At 45.4% G+C, this 18,795-nt stretch overlaps 1 protein-coding gene across 5 annotated transcripts in view; it reads right to left on the bottom strand.

Annotated features, from left to right (window-relative positions):
• MICU1 (mitochondrial calcium uptake 1) overlaps window positions 1-18,795 on the bottom strand; it is a 110,790-nt gene that overhangs the window by 5,385 nt on the left and 86,610 nt on the right. For all 5 annotated transcript variants that reach the window (XM_075109378.1, XM_075109381.1, XM_075109377.1 and 2 more), the window contains 2 exons: window positions 11,685-11,822; window positions 5,450-5,558 (listed from right to left, as the gene is read on the bottom strand). In XM_075109378.1, the coding sequence (XP_074965479.1) occupies window positions 5,450-5,558; window positions 11,685-11,822 (247 nt within the window). The remainder of the gene's footprint in view (window positions 1-5,449; window positions 5,559-11,684; window positions 11,823-18,795) is intronic.

Raw genomic sequence — 18,795 nt, 5'->3', positions numbered from 1 at the left:
GTGGGTGGCATAGTCCCTTCTACCGAGATAAATGCCCTGCCTCTGGATTTTATATGTGCCTTTGTAAAAGGCACCTTTCCCCTCCCCAATTAGGCGACGCTCGTTCCCTGAATACAGGGCTGGCTCCAGCCAGCTGCCAAACCCACGCTGTAACTCCCACCTGCCACAAGCGCGGCCGGGGGACTTCAGTAACGTGTAAAGCTCAAGGAAAAAGACGAGGTTTAGGTAAAAGAAAGAGTTTAGATACACTTATTTTTCAGCTTATTTTCTCCCCAGAAAGTCCTTCTGCTGGGGAGGCACTTTAAAACACCTCAACTTTGACAACGGTAGAGGTTTTAAGAGCTGTTAAGCCAACTCACCCGAGACCCAGACCTTTTAAATGTAAATCTTCTTTAAAGGTGCTTAGCCAAGCTTTGATGCCATCCTCTCCTCCTGGTGCCCATGGTACCCTACTGAAGAAGTTATTTGCTATAGCCTTATATGGAAAAAAGTCAGAATTATTTTGTTTAATTACAAGGCGTCTCTTTCTGCTGAGTTTTCACCCCCCTCCTTCCATCTCTACAGGGTGTTGCCTGATCCCTCTCTTCTCTCTGACACATGCTTATTTATTTTTCATGGCCACAGTTTTACCAGCTGTAATTTGTACTTACGGCTGCTGGTTACTGCTTCCTCTATTAATCCAACTGCACAAGAGTCACCTCCATCATGATGTTCTTGCTCGACGCAAAAATTCTGCAAAAATGTTATTTCACAGGGGCTGCGTGACTGTGCTGTGCTGAGTAACAATGCTGTTGGGTTTTAAGGAGTCACAAGGAAGGGAAAGTGTCTCTGCTTTCCACTTGGACACACACACTCCATACGACAAGGTATCTTGGTGAGGCAAACAATATTGAAGTGAACCTCCCAGCATCATTTCTTTATCATTTTGCAAATGAAATAGGTGCTGTCTGGGGAAACATAAAGCTTGTCTAGATTTGGGATGCCTGCATCCATCTCTACACGGGAAAGCCTCCTGGATTTTATAGTACTGAAAATGAGTTCCATGTTTCTATCTTGAAAAGCTATGCGGCTTTCAAAATTTCAAGTGCTGGCGTCTCCCACCGGTTCCTTTAATGCGCCATCTGAGTTATTTTATGCAAGTTTAGCGTCTGACACAGTTATTTTTTTTGCACTTCAATTCCCAGCACCGCACTGTGAGTAATGCCTCACCAAGTGCTTACAGACAGGGCTCTTCTATGGGCAAAACTCAGATGGCAAAACTCAATTTTTTTTTTCCCTCCGTCTTGAGATTAATCAGACATTTGGGCTGCTGCCATCGTTTCCTGAATGGCACCCAGGGTGACGGGAGCAGGGCTCCCTGCCCCGGGCAGTCCCAGGCTGTGGAGACAGGACACGTGTATTTTGGGTTCCCAGAAGTCCGGTTATGTAGTGTCTCCCGTTGATACACACGTTTCATTTTAAGCATTCCAACTGGAAATGTTGGGTGCCATTTGACATTAGAGCTAGCAAAAATCTATTGAACTTTTTCCAAACAATTTGCATGTGTACGTACCGGAATATCCATCCAGAAGAGAAATGTACAAACCCTACACAATCCTGTGGCACAACACTCTCTTCTTTTTCTTCTCAAAATGCGAGGCCTGCACCCCTGCAGCGGAGTGCAAACTGTTCCGACAAAGGGAACACAACGGAAAGTCATGGAGATCACACTTCTGGGGAAAAAAGCAGAACTGCCAGACCAAAGGCAGAGCCAATCCACTGTTTATATAATAGTCACATATATAAATAAGTCAAGAAAGGAGATTCCAACACAATAAGTGGTTTCTAAACTGAAAGGTTTTCAGCATCTTCCAGGGGCTGTTGATCTAGGAAGAGCTTGACCTCAGGGTTACCAAGCTGATTTCTTAAAGCCTTACGGACAGGGATGCTCTGCTGTGACGGAGCTTTGCACAACACCTCATTGCATCAGTGCTCAGCAAACACCGCGCCGTAATTGTGCATGTACTAAAATCAAAGTGCAGGCGAGCTCCAGGCCCCTCCTCCTCGAGGACAGGGTGCCAAGCACCTCTCCATCAGGACGCGCACATAAAACACACATAAATGAACTGGTGTGAGGGCAGCAAAGGTGACAACCCGTGACCCTGACTTGCTGCTTCAGGACACCAGATTTCATGGTTTGACTCTTCTCCTTCTCACAAATTATCACCTCAAATACTCATCCAGGCTTTCTTACACACCCAGAGAGGTGTGGCATCTCCATCCTTGGAGATACCCAAAACCTGACTGGAGGTGGCCCTGGGCGAGCTGCTGTAGGTGACCCTGTTGGACTAGAGGGTCTCAAGAGATCTCTGCCAACCTCACCTACCCTACAGAAGTCCTCCCCGCCAACTACCAGCACTGACTACATGCCATTACTCTAGAAGAGTGATCTGATCTGTGCCTCCATGCGGGACTGACTTCTTTCATCCAGCTCTGAAGGCAGATTAAAGCAAGCAGCAGTTCAATGACAAATACATGCTGGACTCAAAACTCACCTCTACCTCCTTCCAAATTCCCTGTCAAGCCTGCAGCCGTTTCAAGCTCGATACCTCAAATAAAATGGTCTTCTGTTAACCCCTTCTGGGCTGCAGCCACGCTCCGAGCTGGCTGAGCCCCGAGAGCGAGCAGCAGGCTCAGCCACCTCCCCTCACGTTGGCCCACCTCTAGCGAAGCACACCTGTGCCTTGCCCTAAGCCACCAAGGAGTTACACGGTGGCTCTCTGCTGGCACGCCAGCAGAACGGCTGCTTGGAAAGCCTGGCTACAGACGGTGCCAACAGGAAAGCGCAATTCACACTCTTGCCTTGAAAGGGGAATAAGCGACGAGTTCGGCTCTGGTCCTGCTGCCAGCTGTAAGCCCTGGCTGAGAAAGTTTTCTGAGTAATGCTTATGATTTAAGAGAATGACGGCTATTATGTTTCTGGTAAAATGAAAGATGGACTAAGAAATAATCTGTGTGTTATTCTGTGCATCATTAAAATACAGGTTTATGACCGTTTTTAGATGAGGAGGCTACTTTAATTCAACACAGAAAACAGGTTGTCAAGCTATGGCTGTTTTGTGCCATCCATTTTTTCCCTCTTAAACTTTAAACGTCCCTTCTAAAATTCTAATAACATTTGCTGCATTAGGTTAGCAGCAATTTAGTTGATATACAAACTATCATCTTCTTCCTCTCCACACAAGGAGTAATTTTTACATTATTTGTTTTTTTAATAAGCAACCTTGTGAAAGCTTGACTTTTGGAAAAGTACGCCCCATTTATTGCTTATTTGATTTGTGGGTGCAATATCCAGACTCGGAGCGCATGCATATGGAAACGGGTAATGCATAGACGATTTAGGTGTGGCCGCACACAGATCCCTGCTGCAAAACGCAGGTATTTCACTGCAGCTTGCTTTGCACTTCGTTAGGATGGCAGCAAAATGCTCTCTCCATGCCTCCTGCCAGGTACGCAGGAGCATCTCTGGGTTGAGCAGCACAGAAGGACGCGAGGGGTGATTTGTGTCAGCTACCAGGCACATGCAAAGAGGGGATTTGCAGGATAACCCTCCTCTTCTGCCCAAGCCCAAGGAAAACTCCCCCGGCAGCCAGGGCCCTGCAGGCAGGGACATGGGCCTGGAGACAGCTGGGCTGCGAGTGGTTTGAGGCCGTGCCCTGCACACCACCAAGCCTCCCGAAGGTTTCTTACTCCAGCCAAAGGACTCCCAGCTCAATGGCTGTGGCTCCATCACAAGCTTATTAATCGCACATAATTAAACAGCAATCACACTGATTTACCAACTGTGCGCAGACCTAAATACTCCATAAATATATATTCTATGACTGGGCAATTGCTAATTTACTGCAGACACTGAGTAAATTAGATTCACTGGGCTATTACCTCCTCATGGGATGCTGCAGAAAGGACTCTGCACAGCAGCAGCGCATCTGTACTTCGTACTTTTACTTTTAAATGAAAGAAAACCCTATCAGGTTCTTTTAACTTCAAGTCTTAAGATAACAGTGATGTAAAACAAAGAGTACAGATGATTTACCCCCAAAAAAACCAAAGGGCTGTTGACACATGCAAGAAGCGATGCGATGCGTCTGACTCACTTGGTAATTTCCCTGCCCAAAAACCTGTTATGTTCTAATATTCCCACAACAGCAGTGGCTGGAAGAATAGCTCACTTCCAAATAATTTAATTTTGCAGCTGCCTGAATATATCAGCTTTAACTTTCTAGTAGACAAGCGTTCCCACTTAGCCTAGAAAACTTTTAACGAGTTTGCCATCGGGGTTTTTTTTTTAATATTCCCAATCTGAGTTTTCTGAAAAAATAACTCTTAAAAAAAGACCTAGAAAAGAAAAGCACACACTTGTGACTTGTGAACTCCTGACAGCGGAGTTGGACTTTTTTTTTTTTTTAAAATGAATAGGGGTTTTTTGTTTTGTTTTTAAATCAGTGTTTCAGATCTGAGAATGTACCTGATATGGACTAGCTCAGAAAAGGAAAAACATTATGAGATGAAGAAGGATATGGATTGGTCTGATCAATAAACCACACTATTACCAAGCCCCCCAGGAAACACCAGCTCTGAATTTTACTCAGCCAGCTCCTCCGGCCTCAGCGCCTCCTCAGTGCAGCCTCTGGACTGTGGCTTATCTGAAGACAGCCTCCTCTGGACAGACTTCGATGCTCAGTCTGGGACCTCAGTGGGGTTCCAGTGCTCCCCACCCTTCCCTCCCGTGTGCCTGGGAGCTCCAAAGGTCGTTGCCATTATTTGGATTTCAGATCAGAAACGCAGCATCTGCCACACAGCTCTTATTTCTAAGCAAAGCCTCTCATTCTTAAGCAAAGCTGAAACAAAACAAGGGTTGAAACGTTCCTGCCACCAGCTCCACTGCTGGTTAGTGCCTCTGCCTCATCGATCACGGAGACCTCTACAGAAGATACAGTTTGCAGGAATACTTCTGATAATACCGCTTGTCTTTGCCAACAATAATTTTTCAAGTACTTCACAAAAGGAGAAAAAAACCTCACTCCAGAAGATGGGGATGAAGAAAAAACACTGGTGTGCCTGTGCTCTGGTCCCTGAGCCTGTGACACACTCACGAGGCCATCATGCCTCAGCATGCGTCAGGCCGGGATAGTCCTGCTGAAGATATCACCATGACATCACCGCTTCCTAATCTATTCAGGCCATGTATTTCAGCCTTTTTTCCCCTCTACATCTAAAACTGGGGACGTATAAAACCTCTTTATCCATAGATGTAGCAAGTTAGACCTCTCATTACAGAGCGGAACTGTGATTTCGGTACATTTTTATCCTGTCAGCCTGGGCTCGTTCAGCATCATCTCAACTTCAAAGACACAGCATGAGTTGCGTTCCTTCAAGCTTTCAGCACCTGTCTCGCGGATTTTAATACCTTTATCAAGCGAAGCTCCAGCCATGTGGTAGAAGCTCAAAGCTGTGTCCACGTCATTTATGTTCTTCAGAAAAGTGAAGAAGCTCTCCACCTCCTCAAACGTCAGACCCTAGGGACAGGGAAAAGACAGTCTTACAGTGGTGGGAAAAGGAGTTTGTGACACTATCTGGATTAACAAAAAAATAGTGACTCATCGGCCCAAAGCTGTAGCCAGAAGGGAATTCATCTGCACACTCAAAACACTCCTACCTTGGCACCTATGGATATGGGATGTGACCTGAACTTTCGTTAACTGCCTCAGCTCCCCTCCCAGCCCCACCAGCTGTGTGATGGCAAGGGACTTCCCCACACACGGTCAGCAGTGGCAGAGACCAAAAAGCATCTCTCTGGCCCTTGCTCTGCGGCCAGCCCTCACCCAAAAGAGCGGACACACCGTGAGGCTGTGGTTGGGATGCAGGAGGCTGCTGCAAGCCGGTTCATTTATATATTTTTTTCAAGCCTGCACACTTGCAATGTCAATAAAGAAATAGTTCAAGTGCTGCATGGTCTCTCCCAAGAGATTCAGGGATCCCTGGGGGGATCCACGTCTTACCCAGCGTCACAGAAGGTGACACAGCACATACAGAGGTGCCCCAGTTAGCTTTGCTGCTGGTGGCAGGATGGCTGCGGGGCTGGATCGCTGTCTGCTCCACTTACCAGCACAGTCCCCCAGGGCTTAGCTCACCCTGGGACAGGCGAGCGTGTGCTCAGTGAACACCTACGGCCACGCACCCAGGTAGTAACAGAAATGCATCCCGAGATCCCCGCCTCTGGCACTGCTGCATCGCAGCACCGCTGGCGGGCGGGCAGGGGGTAAGTGACTCGCTCCTCTCCGTGCCCACCCAGCCGGCAGGGAGCCCGCTGGGAGAGCAGCTCCTGGCAAGCGCAGCCCCAGGACCCCCAGCCACTTACACTGCACGACAGCTGATTTTATCGAGCCATTTAGTGCCAGTATCAGTGCTGGGACAAGAGCTGCAGCCTCCAAACTCCCCACCATGGCCACGGGCCAGAGCCAGTGGAGGAGGTAAATCATCACCACAGTAATAACCACTTAGCCTTCCTCTCTGGAGGAGATAAATCAGCTTGCCAAGAGGAGTTCAGATTCAGGCTCCTCCTATCCTGTCTAGCACGACAGACTGATATAGCAAGACACTAAAAATCCCAACTGCATAACGTGGCATGGTTTCATGGTCTGGATGGAAGAGAACACATTCAGCAGGTACTGTCAAATATTAATTTATACAATTCATTGTAACCCTGCACAAACTCTTCCCAAAGACTTCTAATCAGGAGAGAAGACACCTATCTTTTTTTGAAAGAAAAAGGACATTTTAAAAATGATCTTCTCATACAGACATGGTGCCTCTAGAATTGTAAGCAGAAGAATCACACAAAATGTGCAACTTGTTCCTAGCTTCGCTGTAACGAGTACGTGCCAAAGCACCGCTGATGGACATCGCACAGTGTGCGCACCAGCAGATGCAACAGCAGGCTTTGGCAGCCCTGGATTCATGGATCCAGACCAAAAAGGATGAGATAGCAAAATGCACATGTGAACAATAGATCTGAAAAAAAAAAAAAAAAAAATCCCCAGTTACTGTACAGGGAGCTTGCTTTAAGTGTAGACCTGCTCCGCTTCCCAGGAAGATGCTGAAAGGTGTACGGCAGAATTAAATAAAATACTGTCCCAGCAAAGAAGAAAAAAGTCAAATCAGTCAGGTACTTCTGCAGGAAGTACTGCAAAGGTTCCTCTGTTTGGTACAACAGACCTAGAGGAGAACACATCTTTGCAAATCAGACACCCATCTGGATGCCTTCCTGCTATGCGCTTCCTGATTGACATGCTCCTGCCTGGCAGCAAAGCACTAAAAATGTGGAAAGCCTGCAGGAACCAGGAGGCGTGCAGCCACTTTCAGGGCAGCAGAAGACACCGTGCTGTGGTTTACCTGCTCTGTTTGGGACATCCAAGGTTTGCAGTAGTGGCCCCAAGGCATCACAGCAGCTCTTCTAAGCAAAGAGCCCCAGCTTTGCATTTCCCTGGAATTTCCCACCACGAAACAGCAGATGCCCAACTGCGTCGCTGTCCATGCAGAACGGCCCCTTGTTTAGCACCAACACCGTAATTGCTGTTGCTTCAGTGGGTGACAGGGAAGGTTTACATGCTTACATACATAAACTTGCGGTCATTTCACCAGCTGAAAAAGCAAAACCAATGACATACTGGGGCATCCTACAAAGCCAGTCTTTCATGTGGACAGAGATACTGGATCTCTGTAGCAAAAATGCCATCAGTATTATGGAATTTAATATTTTATTGATAAATCCTATAGTTGAGGCTGGAATCAGCATTAACTCCTTTCCAGCTACCAAAATAAATAAAATCAGAGCCTGGGGCAGCCTCAGGCTTACACCGACAAGTCAACAGATGAATGATCACCTTCATCGGTCAGAAGTCTAAGTATGGGAATTTATCTATCCCCCATCGATGTGTCTGTCAGCGCTGCTCGGCTCTCTGGAAGTGATTCACATCTCCACTGAAAGACCAATAGGTGTTTCCATTATACAATGGAGGCCTGTGTTAATTTGGAATCACAAAAATTGCAAAGCTGGAGACCATTAGGGTAGCGATTGTGGGATCTGGATGATCACTTCTTTCAAGGCATTTGTAGATCCAGCTGTTGCTTCGTAACCCTAAATCCTTTCATTATTTAAGTAATACCAGCGATACGTAAGCAGGCAGACTCCAGAAACGCGTATCTGCTTGCAACACGCATCTTACGACGGCTCAAACACCTTCCGTGAAAGTTAGGGCTTTTTACCTGGAAACCCAGGTTTCAGCTGGGTAGAATTAAATCTCCCTCCTACCCTCTGCCACCTCAACAGAAAAATATGCTACACAGCCCCCAAAGCACGTGCAGAAGATGACCTGAATCACTAGTTTCTGAAGAGTCAGCTTGGTTTTCTAGCGGTTAGGGAGATATAAACCAAATACCCTGCTTGCAAATACTACCAATGACTCAAGTCCTTTTTAGTGGGATAACGCAGCCCTGCTGAATATGCGGAGGAGTCCAGGTATCCAGGGTAAAATGGGATTTTTCCTCACGAAAAATAAAAATGAAAGCAGATTATAAATTAATACAAGAATGCATGCCATTCCCCAAAGCAGGAACGTATAATAACGATGTTGGAAAATGGCTGAAGGTTAGATTAAACCCAGAGCTTTTAACGTTCTGGAGGCTGCCAGGGTTGCCTTGTGCAGAAAAGGTAATTGCATCAGACAGAGAAGATGATGTTTGGCAGATTTCATAAGAAAGCACTCTAAAAGGTAAACTGCATTTCCAAGGCAAACCTTGCCGGGAAGGTTTGGTACGATTACTGCCATTCCCCTCCCAGCATCACACTATTAAATTTATTTTACTCCCACTTTCTTTGGAAAGCAACAGCAAGTCAAAGGCTGTTGGTGTAGAGGGGAGTTACACAGGTTAGTAAACTGCAGATAATGATACTATGCTGCTACAAAAGTAGGCTAGTGAAGCATGGGAAGAAGGGATTTGGGGAAAAATCCTTCCAGCAGAACATGTTTGCATCATAAACCTCTCAGACCTACAAGGTGTTCGGTGACTGGAAAGTATCGCAGGATAACTGGAGAAGGTAGGTGGCTTTAACACCTCTTTGAGGCCTGGGAGCTGAAGGGAGAGCAGCAGACAGCGCCAGCTCTGCTCCCTTTTTATTACCTGGGAGTAAAGCAGAGCCCAGCCGAAGCAGCTGCTGGCTTTGCAGATGTCAGGGTTACAAACACAGAGGAAGAAGCAACACAAGCGTCTGGCTTCTGCAGTTTCAAATGGGAGAACACTCTCTGGCTTAATTCATTTACAACGAAAACTTTGCAAGTGCATCCCTGAATAAGTTATCCAGAAAGCTCAAGAGGTGGCTAACGTGATTCTGGTCACAGCAGTCCTGCTCCTAAAGCAATGGGGAAATTTAAGCTGTGTAAAAGCACTGACAGCTGCACCAGGGTGATCCAATAAAACGACGTAAGTATTTAAATACGAAGCGCTGCACGCAAATCTGCAAGGGATATGGCCTTCTAAAATACCCCAGAGGAAAAAGAACCCTACAAACTTTCAAGAAAAGGTTCTCTTGTATAAAAGACAATGCAAAGTTAGGCACGAGGCTGGACTGTCCGTGAGCTAAAACCTGCTGAAGTGGAGGATTTCAATGCCTGATTTCTCTAGCTCTGCATAAGCATTGATTTTGTGCTGCCCTGGCTGCAAAAAAAGGCTTATCTGCCTCCAGTGCAAAGTGGCTGGCACTTCTTGCACCTTTTACATCTCCTTAAACCATTAAATATCTTGTACTTGTTAAAGGAGAGGCTGTCTCATTTTAGGATTTAGGGTGTTTCATTTCCCATGGTCTAAGGAATTATGTGTTTTCCACCAATTTTATTTCCTGCAAGTGCCATTTTTTGTCCTATTCCCCAGTTTCTCTCCTTGAAAGTCCTTGAAATAAAGAAAGACAGACTTGCTCTGAATACGGTTATCTGCAAATAGAAACACAATCTGGCTGATTCGGGGATAAGGAATAAGGTAAAAACAAGAAGTTCTTCCTCTGCCACAGATGTCAGTGTCTTGGCTTACATATGAAAGGAAGAAAATATCTGCTATAAGAAACCTTGCAAAGGAACTCCCTCTGCCGAATTTCTCATACACCGGCTACTGTTCAATAATATATATATATGTGTGTGTGCATATATATTAAAAAAACCCCAAATCACAGCAGAAGAATTGACTGAGCTGATATCTTCTGTTAGACGCATATCATGGTTAAGGATTTTTTCCACAAGAAATCAAATGATTCCTGTTAAAGCTCAAGGGGAGCTGAGGTATTGGAAAAGCCAAATCTGCAGTGTCTTGCTCAAAGATCAAATAAACTGATAACAACCTTAGAAACATCAATGGTCTTATTTAAGCTGGAGACAAAGAGCTGGAGAAGTCAGATTTCCAAATATTAACACACAATGCATCTCAGCTCCAATGTCACATTGACACCGTCTATTGCTAGCAGCCTATTAAATATCAAGCCTATTTTCCTACAAAACATCAGGGAATCTACAAAAAAGTCCCTCTTTCTGGCACCCTGAGGCCACGAGAAGCTGCAGGTACCGTGGCTCCTCTGGCAGGAACACAATGGCCTTGTGGCTAGCTTATAGTGTCCTTCAGTTTTTAACTTTTTGGCATTATTTGCAGTTGATAGAAACCCATTAGTCTATGTGCCCCGCTGCTTCAGTACACCCAAATTCTCCTCCAGCACTGGTGAAAGGAAAAAATGAGGGAAAGAAGTCACTGGAGTGGCTTCACTTAAACTGAAGATTCCTGCACATCACAGGAGTCCAGTTAAGACACCAAAATGGGCCAAAAGAGAACTAGACTCTGGCCAACACTTGTGTTTTATAACACAGTTTGCATCTAAACCAGTTAAGAAATAAATGCCAGTTCTGATATGAGGAGGAAGCGGCTCTGAAACAGTCAGACCGACTCAATTCCCAGCCAAAGACTTTCCATCCATTCTCATTTTGATGAATCACTTGTTTATAACCTCGTTAATAAAAGAACAATCCATCTTTATAGAAGCAGACTTGAAATTCTAATACTGAAATAATTTAGCAGTCCGTACTTGCCTTACCTGATAAAGCACATTCTTTTGGTACAGATGTCTTATTCCAAGGTCTCTCACTAAATTAATGAGTGTAGGATCTACAACCTTATTCATCTCTAAATCATAAGTAATTCAAATAATTTTTCACGTAAGTTCATAAATAAATAATAAACTACCCAGTTACTGCAGCTAATTAATCCAAGGACAAGCCAGTAACTAGGATCACGTCTTCAGTGTTTATTCTGGCGCCAGACCCAGGGTGCCATTCAGCGAGTTTAAATTTTGAAAATTACAGCATCCATTTTAACAAGGACAAACCTACACACTGATCTGGACACTGACTCCTGCAATCCCACCTCTTCCATCTCCCTGCTGCCGACAAAGTATTCATCATCTGCAAAGTCAGCGTGTCTCCCCATGCTGCTTAAAAAGGTGCAGGTGCTTTTCTTAAGACGACAGAGATTGCTTACTCATTTCTCAGCACAGTGTGGGATGGCTGCCCCCACCGCAGTTGCCTGAATTTGCCACCAATGCCACTGACCTCTCCGTCTTGGAAGTGCTTCTTGAGCTGCTTCAGCATGACAGTGAGCTTCTTGGACTGCACCCCGCTGTAGGCCAGCAGCATGCTGCCGAACTGCCGCTCCGTGATCCGCCCCTCCACCGGGTCGTGCCGCTCAAACTGGAAGGGGGAAAAAAAGAAAAGGCAGATGAAAACAAGGCTGTGCAGCACAAAGCTTCGTCCAGGAGAAGGGCATAAAAAGGCACTGCAATAAAAAAATTAACATTGCAGGAAACCCTGCTAAAGGAAAAATCCTAACGCGTTTGAATATTCGCTTCCCCCAAGACTGTCTCCATCAATAAATCACCGTTTTCCCTAAGTGCTATTCCTTGGACAACATCTGGAAGAAGTCTCTGTGTCTTGCCTTCCTATTTTTATCTCGCAGAGGGACAGTGTTTGTAGAGCTGGACTTGAAAAGGCAGGATGATTACTTTAATTTAAAACCAAGCTAGTGTCCACGGGTCCCAAAGGGGTGAAAAGTAAAATCAAATATTAAGGTGTTCTTCAGAGGCACTTCCAGCTTGCGCGCCTGAGTGAGCACGCAAAGAACTTGGCTGCTGCAGTGACATTTTCTGATTGACCAAAAATCTGTGCAGGGCTGAGCTAACGTGCAAATGTGTGCTTCAAAAGAAGTATATATGTAGGAGTGGTTCTAGGATTGCTATAAAGGGGCTGGTGGTTAATAAACCAGGAGAGAAAAAAAAATCTTGCAAACACCAAGTCTCATTATAACTCTTCTCTGCTCTGAGCCCTGTAAAGGTGGATTTCGCAAGGGAAGGTTCATGGAGGTCTCCAGACCTCATCTTCCCCAGTCCCAGAAAGTTCTCCTTGTCCTGAGCCCCTTCAAGAGCCTTACAAACACCCCTGCAGAACCTCCCACAAGCCTTTCGGCAGAGAATGGTCTCCTCCGTTAATCCGTCTCTCCAGCACTAGTTTATGTTCTCCTGGCTTGTGCTGCAGGGGAGAAGGGAAGGGCAAGTCTCCCGGCTTTGGAAGGTGCTGGGTTTGAGCAGCATGTCTCTGCTAGATGAATAATGCAGATTTCATCGTTTCCTTTTTGCCCCCCACCTCTTTGCAGCTCTAGAAACATCAACGTTAGACTTCAACCGACTTCAGTTTCACAGATCCCAGCATTCGGGATCCTTTATTTGATTTTCTTCAAATTTATCAGAAAACATGTGACCTACACTATAGATGATCACAAGACAGACGATGGCATTTAACAACAAAATTAATGTTTAAACTCCTACAGAACAACTCAGTACCACTGACTTGACATTATATTGCTCAGTGAGTTAACCATTTCTGCCTCAACCACTCCTTTGTGCTTAATTACAGAGCTAACAAAAGCCAGCAAGGCACCTCACTGAGATCAAGGTGGGGAGATGAAAGCTGGCAGATCCACCAGCCTTGCTTTCAATCTGTGTGTAGGCAGAGCTCCAGACGTGGCTGGCTATATAGGCTTTTAATATATACTCTCTAGCTATGCTATGTAACAGTTAGGCTGCTTGCAAATGAGCTATTACAATTTCCATGCTAATGCCAAGTTGGGGGTAAATATTTTTCAGTTATTAGCTTATCAGCCAGACTTTGGCTGCTTTTCCCAGTGGGACACCAAGTGATTCCTACCGCATATGAAATGCATGAAATGCCAGGGCTGGAAGGGTTTGGATGGTTTATGATGGAAGGAAGCAGCTCCCTGCTGGATAAATTCTGCTTCTCAGTACCTTGTGCTTTCACCTGAGTGGCCCACGCAGTATTTGGGATAGAAGATGGCGCTTTTTGCTGTTGTCTGAAGAGATGTTGGGGTTTACTCATGACGCAAAACACCAGCCTCTCCCCTTCTTGTGTGCTGGGGAAAGGAGAGGGAAAACTAATTTGGACGAAAAGTATGTGTTCTTCATTAAAAAGCATGGGTAGCCCTCTCTGCCATGTTTGAAGAACATGACGTTTTACAATATCCAAGAGACACAAAAATTTGCATTCAGTACTGTTTCAAAAGCAGCACCAATGCTTTCCTCCTCTATAATATTCCTAGTTTCAGCCCAAAAGACACAAACCAGTATTTTTCTACCAACCGCCTTCAAATATCCCAAGTTTTCGCAGAGCAGGAGATAGCATCTTTTATTAAAGGGTAAGAAACGGGTCCAAATACCTCAAATCAACCTTGTAAGTGGTGAATATACTTAGAAAAGTCTTGAGTCAGCATCTCAAAGCCCACCGGTCCTCTCCCCACACCCTGCATTAAAGACAGGCATTGTGCAGCTCCATGGGGTAACACAAACAGCACGGCTCCCTGCAGTCTTAGAGATGGGGAAATAAAAAAGGGCCAAATCCTCACAGGTTTTTTTGTAACGAGGCATTCAGACAGTGGTCAGATTTGCACTACTGGATGCAAAAAAGACCAGAAAAGAAAAGTTAAAAAAAACTTTTAATCTTCATTTTATTCCTGAGATGTCTCACACAAAGCCTTTTGGTGGCAACTGTAAGATAAGAAAGCAGGATTATTCTCCACACGCCACGCTGAACAAGTCTTAACATGAGCGTGATGATGAAACACGTTGCTTCAGCCCAGCTTTCCTCCTTCCTATTTTCAGCTGTGACCTTGAGATGTTCGAAGCAATTGGCTCACTGCTGTTGCAGAGGGTCTCAGTGAGCCCTTCGGCTCCCCTCGCTCGGGCTTTCCCAAATAAAAGATGATGAAACACAGCTATGCTTTAAGGATTACCTGGGGAAAGTTGGTATGTTAAGAGTGATGCTGTAATTTCCAATCAATGTTTGCAGCCATGCAGCTGGGAGGAAGGCAGACAAGCATGTTTTAAGCAGGATTATTTGTAAAATTCAATGCAAACTAACATCTGCATCTCAAACATCACTACTAAAAACTGATCAAGTTCTCTTATTTAGTGGCATCTATTACTAAACTTTTATAGCTAGAGAATAAATAAGGGGAAAAATGCTTATTCCTCCTGTGATTCACCTTCTCAGCGTCTGGTCCTTGGGGTTTTAGGGATCTCCTTGGTGGGAAGCTGCAGTTGGACTGATGTCTAAATAGCCACACAACAGATTTTGCCACAAGACTTCGCCTGGTGCCACGTAGTAACATTTAATCCTTTTACATTACGAAAACAAAGTGTACAGGCCCAAAAGTTTCCTGGCAGGTACTACTGGCATGCTTTCAACCATCACTCACACAATGAAAGGATAGACAGAGGTGTACCAAAACACACAGCCTCTGGGTTTGGGCAATCTGGTGTAGACCAGGCATGGAGGATTCTTCTGTACTACAGGGAAAATAAAGATCAACAAATGCTATTGCGTCAGCTCTCAAAGACATGAGCCAAGGCAGGCAGGGAAAGCCCTCCTGGAGGCAAACCTTTCTACAGCATCTGTTAAAAATAGCTCCAATATTCAAGTACAAGGACCTCACTAGCTCTGAGCAGCAGTATTGAAACGTGGAGCACAATGAACATGCTGATGCTTGCGGTATTTTTGGTGTCTTGCAAACCATATTGCAAGTGAAGTAGAGGGCCCATCCTACTGCCATAGCCTGAGCCTTGATCACAGCAGTAGCAAGAGCCCCACCTGCGGCAGACCCTCCGCCTGAGACGAGAGCGCTTTAGTCTTTTGATTTATTGCACAGTTGGGAGATTGTGTTAAAGGAAAAAATAAAGATAAAACAAATCTAAGATGAAGGAACTAAAATAACTTATTTACATGACTCTTTAAAGTAAAAAATCGTGCTGAGACCCTTGAATAAACAAACTAATTTCCCCCTCCCTGTGGGCTCCAAAACTGGTTCCAACTTTTAATTTCTGCAGGTGGTCATCAGGTGCAGTGATGAGTCAAAACACCATACAAATATTATTCACAAGGAATGAAATAGCCTGAAAACCATGGAATTAATACCTCTTATTCTGGGTTTATCTCACTTTAAAATGAACACCTTTCACATTAAACTGAAACACTCACAGGTACCCGAAGTCAATTCCCAGCAGCCAAGAGTTATGTGCTCCCATACACAGGCACACAGGGGCACCCACTGCAAACGCTGGCCTAGAAAGGGGCTGGCAAGCAAGAGCTGGTCAACCACCAGTTTCCAAATTCAGATAAGTTCAAATATAATCACCACTGAACTGAGGAAAAGCAATTAAATCATGGTGATGGGTAAACAAAGTTCAAAACTTGCCTCCAAGCTTGTGTCAGATATGTTTAAATTAATTACAGAAGGGATGAGCAAGGAATGTTATTTAAAGATAATGCAGAAAAAGAAAAATTCTGGTGAGAGACTTCTGCCTATTTTTCCCCTGATATGTCAGCAATCATGTTTATTCATAATGAAACTTGGCTTCAAATGATTTGTGAGTGGAAAAACCTTGATTTCAGCTTTTAAAAAGAAAAAACAAGCCAGCTACCCCTGACAGCCCCTTTCCCACCTCCCTGTCTGGGATTAGAGGCATCACATCCGTGCTCTCCTGCCTTCTTGAATGTCTTCTGGCCAACCAAACACAGCTCGCCAGTCGTCTCCACCTGAAAATGAAGGAGGGTGCAAAGCCTACAGTAATTTTTCTTTCAGTACTCAACATACAGTCTAAGAACAGTGTTAAGTGTTAAAATCCCCCAGGTATTTGAAAAGGCATTAAAAATAGCATCCTTTCCCAGGTAATCACAATCCTTTGCCTTCACGCATGTGACGTTACTGTACGGGTTATTTTTCCAGTCACTTGGCAGGGAAAAAAAGCCCCAGACTTCACAAGGATGGGGTGCAGGGCAGAGCACACTGAGATTTATTACAAGCAAACAAGTCCTCTGACAGCCTTTTTTCCCTTCCATGTATCTTAACCAAAAAAAAAAGCACAGCCAAGGCAATCACTCAGCGGCATCACAGAGCACCGGCTGGCGCGGGACGGAGCAGCTCCCACACGGGCACCCACCCTCAGGGAAACTGGGGAGGGAACGGGGGGGGTCCTACCCCACTCTGAACTGCAGCCCCAAAACCTACGCACGCAACACAAATGGTCAGCGAGTCCAACATCTCTGGAGCAGCTTCCACCTGCAGCCGCTTGGTGCCAGCAGCAGATTCTGCAACCGCACACTGGCAAAGATACAGTGAATAATAAAATATAACGCTCTCCAGTGTTCCTCCTGCAAGCCAGGGTGCCCGAGATGCTGAAGAAATTAGTGTAAAATACAATGGGCAGTATTTTGAAATTAATTAAAAGCCAATGTGACATGCAAGGAAATCAAAGGCGTTAATGGGAGGGTAAGAAGGCAGGAGAAATGGGGCACAGCACTTCACTCTCCCGCTGCCAAGCTGACCCACCTTTGCTAGCCCAGTCCCAGTCCATATACCACATTAGGATACTTCCTACAATAATGTAAAAGACTACCCATAATCTAAAACATCAATTACTACATAATCTAAAGTATTAATTACTCCCACCCCCTCAAAAAAAAAAAACCAACAGACAGGAAAAACATCTTCATGCTCCTCTATAAGCTGAAATATGGGTAAACTTCCTTCTAGCTTAGCTTTTTGTCTGAATAAATAACCCTACTCTCTTTTCTTGAGTGCATGGAGGAAAGGGTTCATCACATGAGAGCAGAAGGCAAATAAACAGACAATTTTCTCTGCTTCCACGTCCCCTTAATTGCCTAACTTTATAGAAAGGCAATACAAGGATCCACCATAAAATGACAGACCCATAATCCCTCTGCTTCCAGACTTGACTATTTTTTTTTCCCTACTAGCTCAACCCACCTTCTCCTGCAGGAAATCAAATGCCAGCTCCTGAGAAGAACCCAGCCTGAACCAATTCAGAGACACCACCCCGAGAAATACCTTTACTCAAAAAAACCCCCATTGGAACTTCTTAAACACAGACATTCGTTTCCTTTCACCTCTCCTTCTGCCACCGCCAGCTGCAAGGCTCATCGCTGGGACATGAAGCGGCTCTGATGGCCTAAGGAGCCATCTGGCACGGGCAGGAGGACGTCCTCTGGGTCCTCCCTAACTGTGGGGACGGGGCATCGCAAATGCCGCCACGGACTCGGACCACCCACCTCGTAAATGTAGACTTTGCCAATCTGAGAAACAGGGAAACCAGGAAGTGTCATTTAAACTGAAGGCTGAGGGTACAAACAGCACCACGTCTCTATGAGCACAGCCCTGCAGCCCTGGCGCGTGATATGTCGTGGGTAAGGGCTGAATTGCCCCTTCCAGGTCAGGCTCAGTGCGGTGGGACGCATGGCTTCTTTCCAAAACACTGCTGTGTCTGAGCCGAAAACGTAAGATGAAATTTTAATTTGCCCCCAGGACATCCCTCCTTCAGAAAAAGGTCACGCTTGGGTACCAGACACTCCTCAGGGAACGACTTCTCATGCCAGCTGACTCTCCTGCCTCCTCGTTCAATTTGTCATAACCAATAGCATTGATATGGCAAATTTCTGCCTAAAACCCCAGTGCTGAAAACCCCTGTCTAATCAGAGATCGCAAGTATAAAAACCAGGAAGCAGTGTGTTGTCAGCGCTGCCACCAGACTGAGCTATGCCCAAGAGAGCACCACCAGCTCTGCAACCACGCAGGGAGGGATGCCGGAGCACCAAAATGCTCAGAGAGGACTTAGCATCACCATGCAACCACAAATGGATGTAAAAACATCATGCTTGAAAAGTGGGATTTCTTCTCCTTCCTAATTTTTGGTCTGTACACTGAACAGTGGCTTATTTTGGTTTGTTTGCTTTGTTTGCTGGAGAAGATTGTTAAAATAACCATCACACCCTTCCAGTCTTTGCACTTGGCAGAGGTTCAAATGGCATTTAAGATCAACCAAAATGAGCAAGAGCCTCAGAGCCTGTCGACAGGAGAGGGAGACACTCAGCTGTAACATGATGAAGCACGATGAAAACACAACTCGGGCTTTTCCTATAGCAACACCAAAAGCAAAAGCAGTGGCACCTCCCAGGCTGGCGGCCAGTTACCTCTATGGTGCAACCCTTCCAGCAGCCCCACGTAACAGGATGGGGAAGTCAGCTCCATCTGTGCTTTGGGGCTTGAATCTGTATTCCCCGGGCTTACCCCGTGACGGGAACA

The sequence above is a fragment of the Phalacrocorax aristotelis genome, chromosome 14 (genome assembly GCF_949628215.1).
Source record: "Phalacrocorax aristotelis chromosome 14, bGulAri2.1, whole genome shotgun sequence".
NCBI classification, from domain to species: domain Eukaryota; kingdom Metazoa; phylum Chordata; class Aves; order Suliformes; family Phalacrocoracidae; genus Phalacrocorax; species Phalacrocorax aristotelis.
The sequence above is the reverse complement of the archived record's forward strand: the minus strand, read 5'-3'. Positions and strand labels throughout refer to the sequence as shown.